General features: G+C 45.3%; 1 protein-coding gene across 1 annotated transcript in view; it reads right to left on the minus strand.

Moving 5' to 3' along the window:
• LOC147730764 (uncharacterized) overlaps positions 1–20,779 on the minus strand; it is a 625,137-nt gene that overhangs the window by 335,021 nt on the left and 269,337 nt on the right. The window contains exon 12 of the mRNA XM_086955578.1: positions 9,172–12,969. Coding sequence (XP_086811704.1) covers positions 9,172–12,969 — 3,798 coding nt within the window. The remainder of the gene's footprint in view (positions 1–9,171; positions 12,970–20,779) is intronic.

The raw sequence follows: 20,779 nt of genomic DNA on the forward strand, positions 1-20,779 counted from the left end.
GCCAGCAACTTGCCAGGCCAGGCAGTGTTCAACACTTGCATCACCCTTTCTCTGCCTGCTATTGCACTCCATGCTTCGGAAAGGTAAGAAAAAGAACGTGCATTTGAGTTTGAAATGTCCGATCCTGTAGCAGTACACTTGCAAAGCCCACACATGACAATAACCCGATTCAAGGCCCCATTCACCCGATTTTTTAAAAATATATAGCACTCCAACAAAGTAGGATTATAAAACTTTATTAACTTTTAAATATAACGAACGCAACAAAAACTGTAAATACATTTAAACATTTTTTGACAAAAAAAAGCAACAATGGTCAGAAGCTGTCTTTTGTGCGAATAGTCCCAAGGCAGCACAACGTGATGAGTTCTGGACGGCACCCAGGTGATGTCACCTGGGTGCCGCACTGGTTTTTGGTTTCCTACAATGCAGCTCAGAAAAACAGCGTGGGGCGTCCCGGGTGGTGCGAGGGGAGGCCTCGTCAGTAGCGGTCTGTTGTGCGAATAGTCCCAAGGCAGCAGAACGCGCTGAGATGTGGATGGCACCCAGGTGATGTCCAGTAAACTGCCGCACTGGTTTTGGTATCCTACAATGCTGCTCCGAAAATTGGCGTGGGGCGGCCCGGGGGGGGGCGTGGGGGAGGCGGCGGGAACGGGCCTCCCCAGGTGGCGGCCATCCAGCTGAGTTGCGCCCGCTCTTGCGGCTACAGCGTCTCGCTCACCATGTAGTTGACTTCCGCCCACTCTTGCAGTGCAGCGATAGGCGGCTGCCACAGGACTCTTAAAATGGCGGATGGCTCTTCGGTTTTGGGCCTGGTCCACTAAAATGGCCCTGGGACACCTTGGAACTCGGACGCTTGCCTGCTAGGGCTTGGGCTCCATTCTCGAAAGCGTCCCCTCAGCCGTGAAGATTCTACAAAAGTCTTGGGGGCCCTCGACTCCTGCAGGCTTCCGGTGGGGAGCGGCTGCCATGATTGCTCGCGGAATGACCACGACGGAGCCACGAGATGGTGGTGCTCTCATGCTGACGCCAGCTTCAGTCTGAATCATCCAGAAACAAGGTGGGGCTTTCATCGTTTGGGAAAAAAAAAAATTCTAAACCAATGAAAAGTGTTATTTTTAGGTCATATGACCAAGCCTTCCATCTTTAGGAAACCAAAAGTAAAATGAACCAATGAAAAGTTTTATAAACAAGTCACATGACCTGTTATGCGGCATAGGGCTACAAAAAGCGTAGAAAATCCGTTGGCACGTGAGGCGGCGTCAGTAGCGGACCGATGTGCGAATAGGCCGAAGGCAGCACAACGCGCCGAGATCCGGATGGCACCGAGTTAGTGTCCAGCAAGTTGCTGCACTGGTGTGGCTATCCTACAATGCTGCGCCGAAAGTCGGCGTGGGGCGCCCCGTTGGCCTGTGAGGTCGCGTCAGTCAGTGGGGGCTGTGCGTCTCCCCCAAGATGGAGGCTCCTCGGCTGCAGTGGGGCGCCCCTTAGCGTTTCACTCGCCGTCCAACTGAGTTGCGTCCGCACTTGCGGCTACAGTAGGCCGAAGGCAGCACAACGCGCCGAGATCCGGATGGCACCGAGGTGGTGTCCAGCAAGTTGCCGCACTGGTGTGGCCATCCTACAATGCTGCGCCGAAAGACGGCGTGTCCAGCTGAGTTGCGGTCACTCTTGCGGTACAGTGACTCGAACGCGCCGAGATCCGGATGGCACCGAGGTGGTGTCCAGCAAATTGTCACTAACCATGTCATGAATGATGTAATATGTGACATCATCAGCAGTGGATTGCGGGTGCGCGATATATAGTTAGTGCAACTAACTATATATGAAATTTCAATGGTTTTGTGTGAGTAAAATAAGGTTTTGAAAAGGCTAATCCCTAACTATATATGGTCTTTAACCAATGGTTTTTTCAGTGAATTTTCAAGGTTTTGTAAATGCAAATTCCTAACTATATATGGCCTAAAACCTATGGTTTTTTCTGTGAATATATATATATATATATATATATATATATATATATATATATATATATATATATATATATATATATATACATATATAGTGTATATTTATATACACACATATATACACACATACTGAACATACTGTTTTAGGAATTTTCTCAGCCCCCACCTGATGGATCAACCTGAAACTCTTCCTATGGAAACTCTGACTTATGTGTGACTACAAAGTGGCCACTGTGCCATGTGTGGATATATATTGGTTGGCAGCGGTGAGGACAAGACTTGCGTTTGCACAGTACCACAGTGACAACTGGCTGCACTACAAAACTTTGCATTTTAGATAGTCACATGTTGGGGATTATTGGTTCTGATTTTGTTTTCTCCTCAAGAGTGTCATTTATAAATGGTGTTTTCTGTGCTTTTATGTTTAGTGGCAGAAGAGAGAAAATGACAGGGTGGGACGCCAGTAGGTGGGGAGGTTCCCATAAATAGGGACTCCCAGTTGGGTCCAGTGCCCAATCCCTGTTCCTGCCCCAGAGATGTGGGTAGATATGAGGGAAGAGAGGGAGTGTGGAGGAGAAACGGCTAGCTAGGGAGGGTGGTTATCCTCCCTGAGTGTAGTGTGAGTGTCTGGATTCACTAGCCGGTGGAATGTGAGGGGTGTAGGAGCTCACGTCCTGTCTCAGTGGAGACGGAGTAAGTGTGGGACGGTGTGTCCCACGGTGGCCCGAAACCCCATCTCAGGGCCTGGAGGGTTCCCTTAGGCAGCGCCAGGTCAGGGGGCCTAGGCTGTACTTGTAGGTCATTTGAGGAGGATCTTCCAGTGTCTAGAGGACGTGGAGTGTCTTTAACCAGAGCTCCAGAGGTCCTAGGGTTGGGAAGTACCGCTCCTAAGTTGAGGGTTCAGAAGTCCTGGTTGAGGGGTGAGAGGGGAAATGAGTCCCCAGTGGAAGAACCATTGGGTCAGGGGCCAGCCAGAAGGGCTGAGCCACCAATGAGTGACCATGGTGATGCCACTTCTGTCCTGGGAGATCTCTGCGCCCTGTCAGGTGGACAGGAGGCCATGAGATTAGAGCCAGGCAGACTGTCACACAACACATTAGTTATATGTCACCCTCAGGGGGCATGCATGTTCCCGGTGAGGTCCTGGTTCACTGGACATCTGCCCTGCCTAGAGTGCCTGATCCATTTGTGGGGTCTCTGGAGGTTGTTCGCCAAGGTTGGGGAGGCCAGGTTCAGGTTCAGCCTGAGATGGAGGGAAGAGCGTCTGTGATCAGGGTCCCGACCAGTTGGGAGGAAAATGTGTCGCTGATACGCCGCAGGCATGTGCTCTGTCTAGCCTGGGACACACTGAGAATCCTACTGTGATAGAGAGTATTGGAGGAGAGTGTTTCACTGATACGCACCTGGTTAGTGCTCTGTCTAGCCTGGGACATACTTAGACTCCCCCTGTGATCATGGAACTGGAAGGGGTGCAGAGGGAGGGAGTCCTCGCCTCTGACCCCGGTGTAGCCAGAAGGTAGATCCCAGGTGATAGACCAGTTGACCGAGAGAGGTCCTGAACTGGTGGGAGAGTTGTGTTCTGGAGGGTGCTTCCCTGGGAGGGTACGGAACCCCAGAAGTAGAGGTAGGGTGAGGGAACTCTTGCCTGTGACCTCTGGTCAGCCTGAGGGTGCAGACCCTAGGTTGAAGGATCAGTGGTAGTTTGGAACTACACTGAGAGGGAGAGTGGAGAATGGCTATTATGTGCCAGGGGTTACTGCCTCCCTCTCTGTGGATTGGCAAGGACTGTGACATCTGGATGGCCTAGGGCCTGGTCCTGGCTGTGGACAACTAGGGAGTACCAGTGGGGTAGCCTAGTTGGGCCAGAGAGTTCTTTTTCAGAGGGAACCACGTGGGTTCAGAGTGGCGTAGAACCGGAGGGTGTCCCTGCCATTGCGGGTCCACGTCCATGTTCTATCGCCCAGAGCAGGGTAGCCCATCAAGGGAGTGATTGGTCTGCCCTGCGTTTTGGCTGGAAGAGGGTTGTGTTGGACTTGGCCCTTTTGGCAGGTTCACCCCGAAACATTTTGCTTTCTTCTAGCCTTTTTCTGTAACCTTGTGTTGGTGATATAAGGCCTCAGAGCACTTTAGCACTGTGGTCCAGTGTAAAGTGTGTGCGCTCTCTGTGTATGTGTGGTGAGATGGGCCTGCCCTCCCATAGGAATGCATGGGGGATATGTGTGTCCATAGTAATTCCTGATATGATAGGAGTGCAGGGGCGAGTTTAGTATGTGTGAACTCGTGAGAATAAATGCTGCGCAATGGTGTGTGCAGATTTATGGTGACTGGTGGAGAAATGCCACTTTTAGAAGTTGGCATTTCTGTGTACTGTGTGTCTGCCTGATGTGAATTGCATGTCTGGCTTGTGATTGATAGGTGCTGGAAGGTGTGGGTGGCTCCAGGAGCCACGATGAGTCTGCCCAGTGGTGAATAGGGAGATCTGCATGTAAATGGGAGGGAGGAGTTGCACCTGGGACCTGAATAGGACTGTGTCTTCCCTCCACAATGCTGGATCCACCCCCTGTGGTGCGTCTTATCCCTGAGCCCTCACCTGACAAAGCAGAGAGGAGCTGAGCAAAACAAAGTGGTACAAAGCTACCCTATACCAGTTCTAATTGGCATCCCTAAACCCTGTGCTGTGACACAAAGGCAGTTGCTAATATATATATAGAGGCTGTGTCCCTAGGAAATGTTCAGTTCTGGACTGCTGCTGGTGCCCAGGGAGAAATGCCATGAGGGCTTGCCTCCCTGGGCACTGCATTGCCCCTTGATGCCAAAAAGGACTTTTTGAAACCCCTCTTGCTTTTACCTGACCTCCAGAACCTTAAAGGGACTTGGTGCTTTTACTCCTAGTGCTTGGTGAGCGCTGTATCTGCAATCTGCTGAGAAGCGCTTTATTTTTATGGCAGAGGCTTCCCCGGTTTCACTGAGCGATCTCTCTTCAGCCTGCAGCACTGGGCTGCGATCTTCTTAGAGGGAATCCCCAGCATTGGGCGAAAATTGCCGCCACGGCGCACCTGGTCAAGGGCGGGGCCGGCCGGAATCAGGAGAGCAGTGCGGCCGGAAGCTTGGCTGCATGATGAGGAGGACGGGAGGAGGACGGGAGCCTACCACGCCTCCTCAAGTGCCGCTGAACAAGTCCCTGGTCCCAGGAGGGGGACCGAGTGAAGCGAGGGGAAAAAGGAGTCTTGCGGGCTCCATTTACGCCCCCCTCCTCGTCTTGAAGGGAGGGAGGCGGGTTCACTCGTCTGGAGCCGTGCAGGCTCCCCGTTAAAGCCCCAGGTCCCCGGAGGGGGCCCGGGTGAAGAGGAGAGGCCACCAAAGGCAGATGGGGCTCCCGTGGTGAAGAGGGAGCCCCACGTGCAGCCCCCATGTAGCCGAGCAGCTCAGAGTGCCACCAGGAGGATACTGGCCAGAGGAGTCCTCCCGCTGAACCAGGTGAGAGGGACATTTTTAATTCCAGAGCCTGTGTGGCACCAACACTTGAGGGAAAGTTATTTTTAGGGCATACTTGCTTGAGAAGGGCCCATGATCTCCCCGTGTTGGCAATATTTCTCCACAGTTGCCCCGCGTGAAAGAGGGCAACTGCAAAGTGGACCTTATTCATTTAAAGGCCCCAGTGGGGGTCCTGAGGGCCAGTGGTACCCGTACTTTCTCTTAAGTAGTGGCCATGATTGTTTTAGAGCCCTGTGGGGCTCCAATGTGGGCATATTAATTTAAAGAGCACAGTGAGTGCCAGTCTTCATTTTAACATTCCCAGCTGCCCAGCAAGTAGTGGGCAGCTGCGCCGTTTAGGCCTTTCTTTTTATGGGGACATGTATTTTAAGTTGGGAGTGAAATGCACTCCTTTACCCCCTTTTCTTCACAGCAGCGCAGCACTTAGTGCCAGGTGCAACATTTAGGCCTGCGCGGATTGCGCACCCTTGACTTTCGCTGCTTTGGCAGCGCACCCTGACTCTTAGGACATAGGGCATTTGAGCCCCTTTTCGAGATGGCCAGTTGGCTAGGGGGACTGTTAGGATTATAGGGCACCAGGCCCTAATGTGATTGTAGTGCTAGGAAATGTAATGTATGTAGTATGATTGACGCACCCTGTTTTACACCTCTAAATGTGTTTTTTCTGATTATGAGGTTGTTTTGCATATTATGGTTTATGCTAGTGAGATTATGTTTCACTGTGTGATTTATTTTCTAATGTGAGTTATGCTTAGGAGGTTAGGGTCTAATGTCTTTAGACTTATGAGAGGATTGCATCATGTGTTTATGCTGGTGAGGCTGGCACAGAATGTAATTTGCGCCTGATGTGATACTGTGCATAATGTAGTTTATGTTACAGGCTGATGCGAAGTACAGTGATTACCAGTGGTTACTGGTTGTACGTTTATGATCTGTTCTACTTTTACTAAGTTCGCTTTGTGAAGGTTCTGACAGTGGTCCAGTGAGCCCAGTCAGGTGTAGATAATTCCTTGTAGATATGACCCAGTGCCAGAAGGCGCCATGTACATTATGTGTTTAGTATTCTAATGTGTTATGAGAAAACAAAGGCTATTTTTGATACAACCTTGTGTGGAGTTCTTTTTGTGGTGTGCCTGGGATGTTGTTGCTGTGTGCGTGCGCAGATGGTTTACACATGGCCTCCGGGATACGCCTGACTGCTCGTGCCAAGCTACCAAGGGTGTTATCTTTGGCGTGTAACTCCCTTGCCCTGACTAGAGTGGTGGTCTCTGCCTGGCTTTGGCGCAAGCCTTAGCCAACCAAAGATCCCATTTCTAACACACACACACACGTACATGTGCACACACACACACACACACACACAGACACACACATATATGTATTGAATATGTATACACACATGGCACAGTGGCAACTTTGTAGTTACACATAAGTCAGAGTTTCCATAGGAAGAGTGTTTTGCAAGTTTCAGGGTGATCCATCAGGTGGGGGCTGGTACAATTCCTAACACATTTTATTACCTATGCAACTTTAAAACTGAAAAAATGAGCTGAACAGAATTAGACTAAATTCATCAAAAAGCTAGACCTTTACTCAGAAGGCGTCCATTTGTGATTTGGAGTAAGCCTTTTCAGCCAGTTTTGAGAAGTTTTGTTTAAAAACAAATAGAAATATCTAGTGCTGCAGTTGATCCCGGAAAATAAGGCATTCTGTTTGGCTGGTCCGACGTGACTTCTGTGTTACAAAGCAATGTGATAGGCTGGAGACAACATGAGAAGAAATGCTGAGACCCTTTTACAGGACCAGGTTCCTGAGTCCTGAATATTAAATGTAAAAACCATTGAAGGCAAAGGATAGGATCACCCTAAACCCCCACTAGCCAGCCCTGTTTGGGTACCCACATGAGGGGTCAGGATGAAAGTAAATATACATTGTTTTTTGCACGTCACTGGAAAAAAAGGAGGAATGTTGGGTGGGGGTATGTGGGCAGATGGCTGCTCAGGGTGAGCTTGATACCATGCGGTGCTTGGATGCGGGACCTGGCCACTGGCCAGGATCTGTGGCTAACCCCATGCACTGCTATTATTCACAGCTCATGACCTCACATATTACCTCAATGATGACATATGAAATCTGTGGAGATGCAAGTTATGCTTAGGTCAGTTAACTTTAACTATTGAATTTCAGTGTTTTTGGGGTCTTATAGCAATAGTTGTTTTTATTGTTAGAATGCATAAGTCTAAATCCACTTCAACATTTGTTTTCTCAGAGATTATATCTATATATAGAGATGTAGATATAGATTGATATAAGGAGAGAGCGAAAAAGAGAGAGTGAGAGAATGAATACACAATTGCTAACCACGAAACATGGTCCAAAATTGCCTTAAAATGTTATGCTAACACATAAACTATGAGGCTGAAGGCTGAGTGATTTGTAAATGCTACCAAGAACCCCGAGATGGCAATATAGTACTATATTACACAAGTTATATTACATGGTTATTTTTTGGGAATTAGCTTGAAAACTCTGTTTTCTTCAACATGCAGCTCAATGGATACTGATTGGAATTAAAATGGTTAGGTTTTGTTTCCTTTTCAATTGTTGATAAAACAGTGGACATTTGTGAATGCCAGTAGTTTTTTTGCAATTATGTGCCTTCAGCAATTACTGCATATTTATGGATTACCACAATTGTCTCATAATTTCGAAGCTTTTGGATTTCACAAAACTGTGTTTTTAGTTCAAACAGACGAGAAATAATAATGTCATAGAATTGTGCTGCATGATTTGCAATTTTGCTACATGATTTAGATAACCTTGAAGCATAGGTCCTTCATTCTGCATGATCTTATTTGCTATGATATTGACTATGCAAAGTAGTTTCGGGGCTGTAATTATGATGCTGAAGCTCATTTTCACAGGGAACCTTTTCATTTTTACCACGTTTCATGGTTGCATGGGAAATAAGGGTTAATGCCACTGCAGTTTGCACAACAAAAGCAACCATACGTGATATGCATACATATATGTGTATGTGCATATTTTAAAGGTACTTTGATGTGAAGTTAAGGATGGTAAATCAATAATTACCTATATTTATTTACCTTTATAGTATAGTGGGAGGTGGCAGTTCATAACATGGAATTGACATTTTTTGTAGGTCGATGTCAAAAGCTCAGTTTTCTGACAGTACGCGAGTCACATCAAGCTTTTAAACTACTAAAACAGTTGGTTGAATTTCTATATATTTTTGCACTTTCTTTAAGCCTTAGAAATAATATTTGGGGTATTATTATTACCTTTAACCCCTACGCATCGCGGGTAATTCCCCCGCTGTGCTGGGGGGGGGGGCGGCGGGGCGGGCACAGCGCCCCGGTGTTCGTGACGAGCTCAGCTCGTCACTGCCACACCCATTTTTATGGAACGCTCAGCACAGAGGGGGAATTATCCCCGCGTGAGAGAGTTGGAGCCGTTATGACGAGCTCAGCTCGTCATGAGCACACGGCACAATTCAGGCCTATAGCATGTTTTACATAAAGATCAAGCCAGAGTCTTTAATATATCCAGCAGGGATAGAGAGAATTTACTCTTTGTTATCCAAAGTTGTCAAACACACATTTCAGATTCCAAAACATATTTTTATACAAAACAATCTTACAAAAAAGATCTCAATGTGAGCATTGTAGAAGATAATTTGACTTACCGGCCATCCACACTGTTTCCATCAGGTGAGTTGTGGATGCTATTGAAGAACATTTGCAGTATGTCTGATGCAGAGGAAATTTCCCCTATAAAAGAGGTGGCGTTAATGGTTTTTAAAAGCTCTCCTAAAATACTGGCAGCCTGGAAGGTGGCCTTTTCTACAACTATAATGCCACTTGCATTTGATTCTGTGTCGTTTTGTATGATGCGAATCAAGAGGGAGAAGAGGTCCCTTAGAGCGGGGTTTACTCCAATTTGACCTGTGGTCTTTATTTCATCAGTGATCTCAATCAGCAGGTCAAATAGCTCAGACACAGTCTGCGTTGCATAGCCATCGGTGAAACCTTGGCCATTCAGCATGGCTTCTTGGAGGACCGAAAAGAGCTGTTCTGTGACATTCAGGTACTTGAAGATGTTTCCTGGATCCAGAGATGAGGATGACAGAATGCTTCCCAATATTTGTAATCCTCCCTCCAGCAAGGAAAATGAATTGCTTGTGCTTAAATAGCTGCAGGCCAATAAACTTACATTGGATAGCAGTCCATTATGCGTTGCAGCCTGGGTTTGATTGAAAATTATACGATTGATTAATTCAGAAAACAGTTTGCATTGTGTGATGACGGAAGATCCCATTGTCACATTTTTCATGTTTTTCAAATCTTGTAAGCCTAAAGATTGCATTTCGTAGAGAATGCTTACAAAGGAGTTATAAACTTGCTCAACTTCTGGCCCCACTTTGTTCCCTGCTAGTTCGACAACACTTTTTAAGGCTCCTAAATTGTTCACAAGATAATTTATTTCTGTCAAATTCCAATGTGTTCCCAACATGGTGTTTACAGCGTTCCAGACTGTTCGAAACTCAGTCAACTCGGAGGAGTTTGACCACTGAAGAAACAGTTCATACATTGTATTATTCCAGTCTGGATGACCATTCATGGGGTCTAAGATCTTTGTAATCATATTGGATATCTTGGACCAACTGGTTTGATTCCTCAATGAGCCATGCAACAATATGTTTGCCTGGTTGTAAATAAAGGAGATCACAACATGGAAAGGATTGGAATGGTTTAAGCATATGCTGTCCACAAGGTTTAGAATTTGGGAATTAGGTGTTTTGCATGAGATGTGGCTTTCTGGTACTGCTTCAGAAATAGAAGTGAGTGTTTCATACATGGCTTGAATCCAGGGTCCCTTGATTCCAGATAGATTGCTCATTTCCAGAAGGACACCAATGGAGAGTCTCAGAGATTTGACAATGCAGGCCATGAACTCCCCAACAACATTTGTTTGTCCACTCTCAAAGTTAGGGCCAAATTCATCTGTCAGCCCAATGACCTGCATGATGAGTCGCAGAGTGTCCCCGAGGGTCTGGTTTAACATGGTGCCATTTTCAAATGTCAGCACCGTGAAAGGCATCTGGCAATCTGTTTCTGCCATGGACTCGTTGAGTGTCTTGTTTTGAAAGATAACTTGAGTTATAATGTGAAGAGCATTTTTGACAGAGCAAGTCCTTGGACTTTCCTCGCTTGTTGTATTCTCACCTACAAAGGGGCTGATTGCTGCAAACAAGATGTTCAACAGTTGTGTTTCAAGTGATGATGCATTCTGCAAAACAGTTCCATTCCAGTCCTCCTCCAGCAGGTGTGCGAAATGATAGAGTCTCCGAAATATTTCCTGACTTGCAGCTGCTTTTTCTGTTTCATGTAGGATGCTTGTTCCTTCTGCAAACAATGCATACACTGCATGAGCAGACTCATTATCAAAACCAGGATACAGGGCACTGCTGTCAGGGCTCAAAGCTGCCAAGTGCTGCCTCAGGTACTTCAGAACTTGAACTGCATTGTCGATAGATGCGAGCACAACATTGGTTTCTGATTGGCTCACACCGTATTCCTGTAGAAGCAGTAATGCCAACTTCAGGACTCGTTGCACATCTTCAGTGTTAAGAGCAAGCCATGGTAACAAAAGACCTTCGTCACTAGGAACCAGCTTTTCAAGTCCACCCTGCAGAGTATTGATGAACAGCTGAAGCGGCTGGACGTGATCTTGAAAAATAAATCTCAAAATAAGATCTGTTAGCCTACCTAACCCACCCAGTGTATTTGGAAGGTATTCTGTGTAGTTCCAGCTGTTGGCCATAGAGTTATCTGCAAGTAGCAGTGTGATTTTGTACATGTGGTAAATCACATTTGAGAGGTTCTGCAGTTCAGTTTGGTTTGTTAGGTGGGTGAGATGCCACGCTGCAATCTGCAGCTGTGTCTTAGCGTTCTCAAGGGTGCTATTGACTGTCGAAAAGAAATCACTGCTGATATTATATCTAAGGGCTGCAGATTCACTGATCTGCATCATGCCTAAGAGCACATTCATGGTTTGAGTAAATCCACTGGACGTGTTACCCACGTTGGTTGCATTTAGAGCAAGCACAATATCGGAAATAGAGGAGCATATTTTGAGAACCGTGGGTTCATTTTGGAAGATAATTGTTGTCAGGTCATGGAGATAGCTGAGTTGATGATCCACAGTTACATTCCCCCCAATTTCACTCCTCCAGTATTGAACAATTGAGCTCACAATGGAAATCCGGTCCAGCACTGGCTGTGGGAGCTGGAATGTCTGCAGAAGCTCCACGAGGGAGGGTGTGAGGTCCAAAGTGCACAGTAAAGGGTCTAATTGTGTCTCGTTGTAGCAGCTAGTAACATTAAGAACTTTATTAGCCAGTTGTAGAAAATCTGTAATGTTGGGAGATAAAAACATTGGCAGAAGGTTGGTGAGTGTGCCCATTTTATCCAGTAGCTGGGACTGGACACAGTTTGAAGGCCCATTTTTGCAAACCTCAACTGATTCAAGGACTTGCAGTGTAGCATTTACTACTTCTTGAAGAATTTCTTGGTACTCCGTTGGCATGAAGTCAGAAAAGAGTGAAAGTAAAGCTGAGGAGATGTTGCCTTCTGAGATGCCAGCACTCTGCAGGTTAGTTGGGGTCAGAAATGACAAAATGTCTAGAGTAATAGTGCTTAAGTCTTTGGAATTAAGTAAAGGGAGTTGACTGCTTATTTTGAAGTATGGATTCAAAAGGGGAAGAGCTCCTTGTAGACTGCTGCCGGACACTAGGAAGTTAAGGAACTGGGTCGGGTAGGCTTCTCCAAGTACACTGACATCATCTGCACCTTTCATGCTCAGAATTTGGGTGAAGAGCTTTATTGAATCTAACAGAACTTCCAAACTTTGTTTGCTGGTGTCATTGGCCATGAAGAAGTTCTGCACACTCTGCAATAGCTGTATAAACTCAGGCTGTTTAAGACTGGAGAAGACCTGGATAAGGACTGCAGTGAAATTGGAAGAGCCATTTCCAGCCTGTGAGCTCAAGGACATCCAACCTTCGATCAATGTCTGTAGATTATGCAAGGCTTGACTGGTTTCACCTAAAGGTTGGGTGGAACCGAGTGAAAAAATCTTCCAAAACTGTGTGTTTTGGACACTCATTGAAAGGTTTTTTATGAGTTCTGCCCAGTTATTCCCATCTACTTGCTTAGTATTCTGATGCACTGTCTGTTGGATTGTTTCTAAAAGTTTCTGCACAAGTTCCATGGAAATGCTGCTGTTATTGAGGGAGGAGCTTTGAAATGACTTGGAAATCATCTCCTGTGTGACATTTAGAAGAAGACTTAGGAGGTCCTTCACAATGGGAGGCAACTCCTGATTCCATGAGGATTGGTCAGTGGGCTGAGAATTCAATGCCAGGCGGAATATTTCCCCAAGACCATTTTGTTGAAAAAAGGTCCAACCTTGATTCAGGATGCTGTAAAAGAAAGGAAATACAATCAGTGTAATAGGTAATTTGAATAGATTTCATCTTCATAGGTAATGATTGATCTTTTCTGCAAAGGTTCCTTATGAAGATAGATAGCCATTCCCATGTATCAGTACCACCATCTAACTGCAGAACTTCATTTCTAAGACACATAACCAAAAGTGATGTACTATGGTTCCCACTAGAAAGTGCACGCAACTCTTACAAAATAGCTAACAATTCCCACATGCCATGGCCCAACTGAGTTAGAAGTACCTTCAGAAATGTATGTAATCTCATGTGAGTCATGTTCCACATGTGTATTCTGGGATGATTCATGGGTTGCACAAATTTATTTCATAATGAGCTATGTCCCAGATTTAAAAAGAAACCATTTCACACAATATATGCTTAAGAAATGTTGCTAGTACTGTAATCAATAGAAAAGCTACAGTGGTTCTGTTGGGGAACAAGTTATTTTTTTACATAGACCTGTATAATTAAAATTGTATCATTCCATTGTGATACTATTGGAACAGAGAACAAACAAACAAGAATGCACTTCTTAGAATAACAATTTTACTTCTTACTAAGTAAGGCAATCAAAGTATGCATTTATAAGGCTGTTAAAGAAACAATGTACAAATATAGTGACATAGATTACAGTGAGGTGGAGTGCTCAGTGTCTGTGGTGCTGTGATCGTTTTGTGTACAAGTGTAAGGGTGAATTATATGCAAGTCATCAAACAAGATTTACAAATGAAGATATGGTCAGAACAACTTTAATCAATGTCTCCGGTAGGTGGCACAGGTGCTCATTATTCAGAACCGTGAGATTTATTGTAGCTCTTACCTCATACTCTTAATCTGAGTATATAGTTACAACAAGCAATGCTACTTTTTGTTACGATTATACATCTCTGAAGCCTTGAACGTTGTGTAACCAGTATATCTGTGTTTAAGGGCCGACGACCAGGATGTCTTTCAGGCAATTGTGTTCTTTAAAAATAAATGCAATCATAAAAATAATAATAATATTATGACTGTGCACTGTGACACTACTATTCAGTGTCACGGTTTGTGTGCTCTGTCCCTAAAGATGTACTGTGAAATGGGTTCCCCTTAATTGGTTTGTTTACTGAAAAAACACAGTAAGTTGGTGCAAGAAATGAAGTAGTGGCATTAAAGATAAATGAGATATGTAGGCTGCGTTTCATGCTTACACTCCATACCTCTATGAGTAAAGTATATGGCTTCAGACAACACTATTGTGTCCTGGTTAGGCTGCAGTTTAAACCACTGCAGCAAAACATAACAAGGAAAAGTGCTTAACTATTCATTAGAGCCCTAATTATATACTGAGGGATGGATTTTTGGTTTGATGCACAGTACTCCGCCTGTCAGGGCAGCTGAGGACATTACTACTGTCCATTAAATTGAGTGATAACCACCAGCCCATGGGTCCTCTCTGTACATTCAAAGTAGTAAACAAAATGATTGGTCAACAGCTGCTCCCAGTTTTGATGGCCGCACACCAAACTTCTTTAAAGTTTTGGTTCTCCAGAAAAACTCTTGCATTGTGGGAGTTTGTTTATGAAAAGCAAAAAAAACTAATGATCCATGCACCCTGGGACATCCTACCAAGGTGTGGGGTTATTATTTATTTTTTCTATCCTTCACCTCCAGGGGCCTCATTTATGAGGCTCTGCGTCACTTTTACGCCGCCGGTGCGCCACTTTTTTTGACCCACCAGTGGCGTAAAAAATGCGCCTTGGCGCGCCATATTTACAAAGTGATGCATCTAGGTTGATGCGTCACTTTGTAAACCCCTGCGCCACATTACTCCTGCGCCAGGTATAATGTATGCAAGGGGGGCGTATTGACGCAAGGAAGGGTCGTAGAAGTGACGCAGTGAAATCTACTGCGTCACTTTTAGGACGCCATTGCATCAAAATCTTGCGCCTGACTCACAGCAGGCGTAAGACTGACGCAGGCCCTTTCACATGGGGCATGTGAAAGGACGCATTGCTGGAGTTGCGTCACTTTTTGGACACACTCCAGCAATGCGTCACTGTTGCGCTTACAGATACGTCAGAAATACTGACGTATCTGTAACTCCTTGCGACATGATGCGTCATACAATAAATATCAGGAATGTCGCAAGGAGTGCGCACTGAGAAGTGACGCATCGCTGCTTTCACGCAGCGATGCATCATTTCTCATGAATGAGGGCCCAGGTGTTTTTTGGCAGTGTTGGACAGAAAAAAATACATTACACCTTACTCCATATATAGGACAGCAGTGTAATCCGTCAGAGGAAGTTTTCCATTGACAAAGTCAATAGGGTTCCATCAGTGGAAAACTTAAGGTCCACTTCTCTCTAAATGTGGTGAGCGGGCTGAGGATTTGGCATACAGGATACGCACTTCTAATGGAATACCTTGTCTGCCAAACTCTAAATGAGGCCCTGATTTATGGTTCTGGCTCAGTTGTGCAAAACTATTTGAATTTGCCAGGTACGGTTAACAGCGCACAAAACAGACGTCGTAACTCGCACAGCCTGCCATCTTATTCCCTTGATAGCTATTTAGTTTGTTTATGTGCTTCTGGAAAATTGGTATTTTCAGCATGGCAGGCAAGGCATGTTATGGCATGTGTTGTAAGTGTTGGTAACCTTAAGTGACGGATTTCATGGGTATTCATATTTGAAACAAAATCATAAGTTTATGCAGTTGCGGCCCGTGGAGGGAGTTCCGTGGGGTGGAAAGGCGTAGGGGGGGGGGGCAGTGTGGGGGGTAGTGAACACTGGAATATTGGTGATTGCAGGTAAGTAAACAATTAAATGAATAAAACGATTTTTGTAGCACGCTGCATCGCATTTTGCAATGCAGGCGCGCAACGAAATTCGTTTTATTCATTTAATTGTTTACTTACCTGCAATCACCAATATTCCAGTGTTCACTACCCCCCACACTGCCCCTCCCCCACCCCGCCTCCCCCCCCCCCCCCCCCCCCCCCCCCCCCCCTACGCCTTTCCACCCCATGGAACTCCCTCCACGGGCCACAACTGAGTTTCTGTTTTTTAACCATAGTTTTTCAGGGAATTTCATATGTGGTTAATGGCGTACCCAATTTCTCAACCCTGTTTTCCACAGTCTTTCGCCATGCCCAGCGAGGGTTGGCTGCAGGGCTTGGCCTGCGCCCAGGCTCTGCGCCTATCCTGGCACAGGGCGTCCTGTCCCTGCCAGCAGCCTAAGCCCTAAGGGCCGGGCACTCCTTCTGGTGTCTCCTCTTCACGGTGGACTGTGCAAAAGCCATAATCAATTTATGAATCATTGCCAAAATAAAGGTTGAACCCAGCACCTAAATTAGCAGCTAGTGGGATCGCAATCCCTTTTTAATTTGTGAATTGTGCACCGCTGTAGAGTTTTCCACACCTCTGGGTACCCTCAGTACTCTCTTGGGATCTTTTTTCATCCCACTTAACTTTTTGTCCCTTGCACAGAAACGCATGAAAATTAGCATGCTGGACCTTAGCTGACTATGCCAAGAGATTGGCAAATATGGTGCAAATCCATGCATGTGTTATAGCAAAGCAAAAAAATGCCTTTTCAATAGACGTGATGCTGAGCCAAATTGAAAGCTGACAACTCCCACTGTTTAATTAAAGAAAATATTTATCCACGGTGAAAAGATGCCAACATGTGTCACTGTGTTGTTCAAGCTGCATTTTGCCCTTGTGCTGCCTAAGAGCAAACTAGAATTAAAACAAGTTTGGCTGTCTGCCTTTTATGATCTGACTGTCATTAGCACTAACATAAGGTACAAACTAATTGCCTTGTAATGGACAATGCAGCGTCTCCTGAGAGCAGGAAGGCTGAAGAGATGTAAATACTGATCTGTTAGCAGGGATGAGCCAATAGGAAGGGTACAGTAGCAGATAGCAACACAAATAACTGCAATAAAGGCCTCCTTTTTCAAGTGGAAGGAAATATTGGTTCAGGGAAAGATGGGTGATCCCTCATCTCCTTAGTGCTGGACCTGAAAGTTGCACGAGAAGATGGTTAGGGCCATCTTGAAAGAGGTACTCTTTTGTAATGTTTACCACAAGTTGAGTGTGATTATAAAGACATTTGTTTTTCCATGAGAATGTTGCCAGGACTGGACATGGGGGACTCTCTAATTACTGGCCAGAGCACAGAATAGGAATAGCATCTCACCACCACCACCTACGAACATTCCCAGGCCTGGAAGAACACCTGAAGGAAGAAAGTAGAACTCTGCCTGACTGCTGGGGAAAGAAGGCTGAAGAGCGCCTGTTCTTCAGGAGCAAGGATCTTGTTTGCATCCTGTTCACTGCTTCAGGGAAAAAAAGCAGAGTAGGTCTCCATTCTGTGAAGAAGATCCAACTGGCTGCCAGTAATCAGGCGCATAGAGTTCAAGGCCCTCTGCTTTGCCTTTAAAATTCTTAAATCTGACACCCCTATCATCCTTCAGCACCTTTTGTCTTTGTACACCCCTTTGCGCAGTCTTCGTTCTGCTGGCCAAAATCTGGCACTTGTCCCCCGATTTCAGAGATGTAGACTGGGTGGCTGATCGTTTACAGTCTTGGCCTCTAAATTATGGAACGCACTTCCTGCCTACATTCGCACTCTGGATGACCTTTTTGCTTTTAGGAAAGCTGTCAAAACCCATTTCTTTCCTCTGCCTTATTAATCACTCCCTACTTTTTCTGTGTTATTAGTTATGTTACCTTTCCCAGTTATAGCACCGGGACGCCCCTTAGCTGGGGCAGCTGTGCGCTTAAAAATCCAAATAACATAACATAACAACATAACATAGTTGTGAGCTGACTGCACTTGATCCTGTGAGAGAACTTTAGCAAGAGAGAGGGAGGGCTCCTGCCTAGAAGCCTTTTCTGATGTTGTGGAGCTATAGGAGAGACCAGGAGTGGCGTAAGAGTATCAGGAATATTGAAGGCACAGGATTATACCAGTGTGAAAGATTATTGACTCTGTCGCCAGATTTACCAGCCTCTATGAGGCAGAAAGGTTTGCTGGCTGTTTGATGTAAGAGTGGCCTCGGGTGGCCATTTTTAAAGTAATTCACCTAGCCTCACAGAAACATTTATAGTGCTGTTTTAAAGCATTAAAAACCTAACTCAAGTTCATCTAATCTGTTTGAAACATTTTTGTGACTTTTGTTTAATACATTTATCACGAGTTTTCCTAACTTGTTTTGGAATTGTGTTCTTAAATGGAATGTCATTGGTACAGCTTGAACGTAGCACACAATGCTCTGACAATTGCATGTTGCCGTAGCTTCCAGGGGTAAAGCAGAGGCTCAGGATGAACTGTGCTTTAATCTATTCAGTGTGTTTTTATTAGGTTTTTGCGGTTAGGCCTCTCCAATAACCCGTCTGATATTGTTGCCATAGCTTCCAGGGGTAAAGCAGAGGCTCAGGTTCAACTGTGTTTTAATCTAGTCAGCGTTTTTTTATTAAGTTTTTAGGGTTAGGCCTCTCCAATTACCCAACGTCTGACATTGTCATGAACCAGGGACCAGTTCAAGAACTATCTCCCAAACACAATTTTGACTCATTGTCTTACATGACCCCACAACCTATGCTAGGAAATAGCCCATACCAGTACAGTGAAAGACAGTGAGGCAGCGAAGAACATATGGACACCACCAAGTTGAAACACAGTACCAGGCTGTGCAGCTGTGTCTTGGTGTAGCCAGTTACTCGTGAGTTCCTTTTTATTGAATTCTATGGTTAAGGCTTACCTTCCATATTTGGTTATCTGGCTATGAAAGAACTTTGCTAAAGTTTGTTTTTTTAAAGAACAATATACTATCTTCTTATGGGGGAACTGACACCTTTTGTCTCCAACCAAACCATCCAAGCAGGAGTTTTTCATTGTAAACTGCAGCTGAATTTAATGTTGGAGAAGGAGCTAAAACACATTGTGAAGTTCTAAGATCAACTTATAAATGCAAAAGTAATATTAAATTAAGTGACGAATCTCTAAAAAGCCATCTGCTATATGAATGCTCCTGCTTCTTTCACTATGCTTATTATCTGAACCGTTACAGAAATGTTCATGCCGCCAATATCCACCTTGCATTTACCATAACAGTCTAAAATATCAAGTGCAATTGCTACATGTAACCTCTGCTCCTTATAGTAACACTTAAGTGGGTTGGTTTGTTGGGAAACCATCTGCTGTTAACAACAACAAGGGGCCCCAAATCAGTCAGCAGGGACCTCGGGGAACATACTTTGTACATACAACACTGGTCCCATGCATACAAATTATATTTGAAAGGAATAAAATATAGACAGAGTCAATGTATATTGCGAGTGACATGTCCAGCCGGACAGTGGTCTTCAAAGTTTACTCAATATATAGTTCAATATAACACAAAGAGTACCTTCCACAATTCAACCAGTGTGGAACACAAGCCTGTGCCCAGCACTAACAGAACGGGTACAGAGGTGGATATAGAGAGCGAAGAAGGGCTTTTTAAGGCAAAGCATGTTTTCTGTCATAAATGCAGTTGTACAGAATTTTTAACAAAGCACCATTACAACACATAGTAATCACGTTTTAGCATTAGGTGCTCGGTAGGTCGACGGCGTTTCGGACCCCCTAGTAAATCACGCGGGACCATCATCAGGACATTTCAGTGAAAGCCTTAACAATAATTTAGCCTCTAATTGCCTAGAAAAGGGGGAAAAAAAGGGAGGAAATATATACATTTAGGAACAAGGATTTAAAAGGTTTCAAAACCAAGTGACTTGAAGTGACAAGTGCGGTGCTTCAATTAAAAGTGGGTCGAGTTCAAAACAATTGTGGTGGCAAGGTGGCGCAAACGGGCATGCTGGTGTTAATTGCCCAGTCATTAGAGCAACTCGATTACATGCACTGTCGGTAAGGTTAAGCTGCTAAAAGCGATTGTGTGAGCAGGCGCACATGCTCGTGTGAAGCCGAGGGACTGACCTATCAAACGATTTAAGCAACCGGTATGGGTTTGGTAAAATGGAGTGCGGGTTGTGTCAGGTGTTGCTCGTGACACATGGACGATCGAGGGCTCGGGAGGTTATAACAGAAAATGAGCAGGCGCACATGCTCGTGTGAAGCCGAGTGGCTGACCGATCAAAGGATTTAGGCAACCGGTATGGGTTTGGTAAAATGGAGTGCGGGTTGTGTCAGGTGTTGCTCGTGACACATGCACGATCCAGGGCTCGGCGGGGCCGGTGGTGCATGGAGGGGGACTGTACAGATACCTAATTAACGTGAGTTCTACAGTGAGCTCAGAGAGCATTTGCACGAGTAAACTACCAAATTGGAAGCAGGGAGCAGGGATCAGATGCCGTAAAGCATCAGCTTACCGTTATGCCTCAATCAGGAACTGCAGTTGGAAGGTGTAGATAACGCACACCCTAAAAGAGGAAGGATTAATGGTAAGCGAACGTGCGTGTTGAAAATATACAGAGAACAAGGGAGCGAGGTCTTCGGTTCTTACCACAATCGGGCGCGTTGGTCCGCGGTACAATAATGGTGTCCGTCGGAGCCAGGGGAACCTGAAAAGAAACCCGAAGCGTCAGGACATAATTCGGGCCTCAAAAGGAGGCCAGGGGATGCGTGAGTGAAAGGGATAGAGATCTTACCGGGTCAGTCGGTCGGCAGTAGTGCTTCCTGGCGTGCTGGTGGAGGGGAGGTGAACAATAAATATAGAGTGTGCTAATTGGCCAAAACCCATGTGATGAACAAGGGCATAAAAATAAACGATGGACTAAGCTCGACGGCCATCT

Source organism: Lissotriton vulgaris, chromosome 2_1 (genome assembly GCF_964263255.1).
Source record: "Lissotriton vulgaris chromosome 2_1, aLisVul1.2, whole genome shotgun sequence".
NCBI classification, from domain to species: Eukaryota; Metazoa; Chordata; class Amphibia; order Caudata; family Salamandridae; genus Lissotriton; species Lissotriton vulgaris.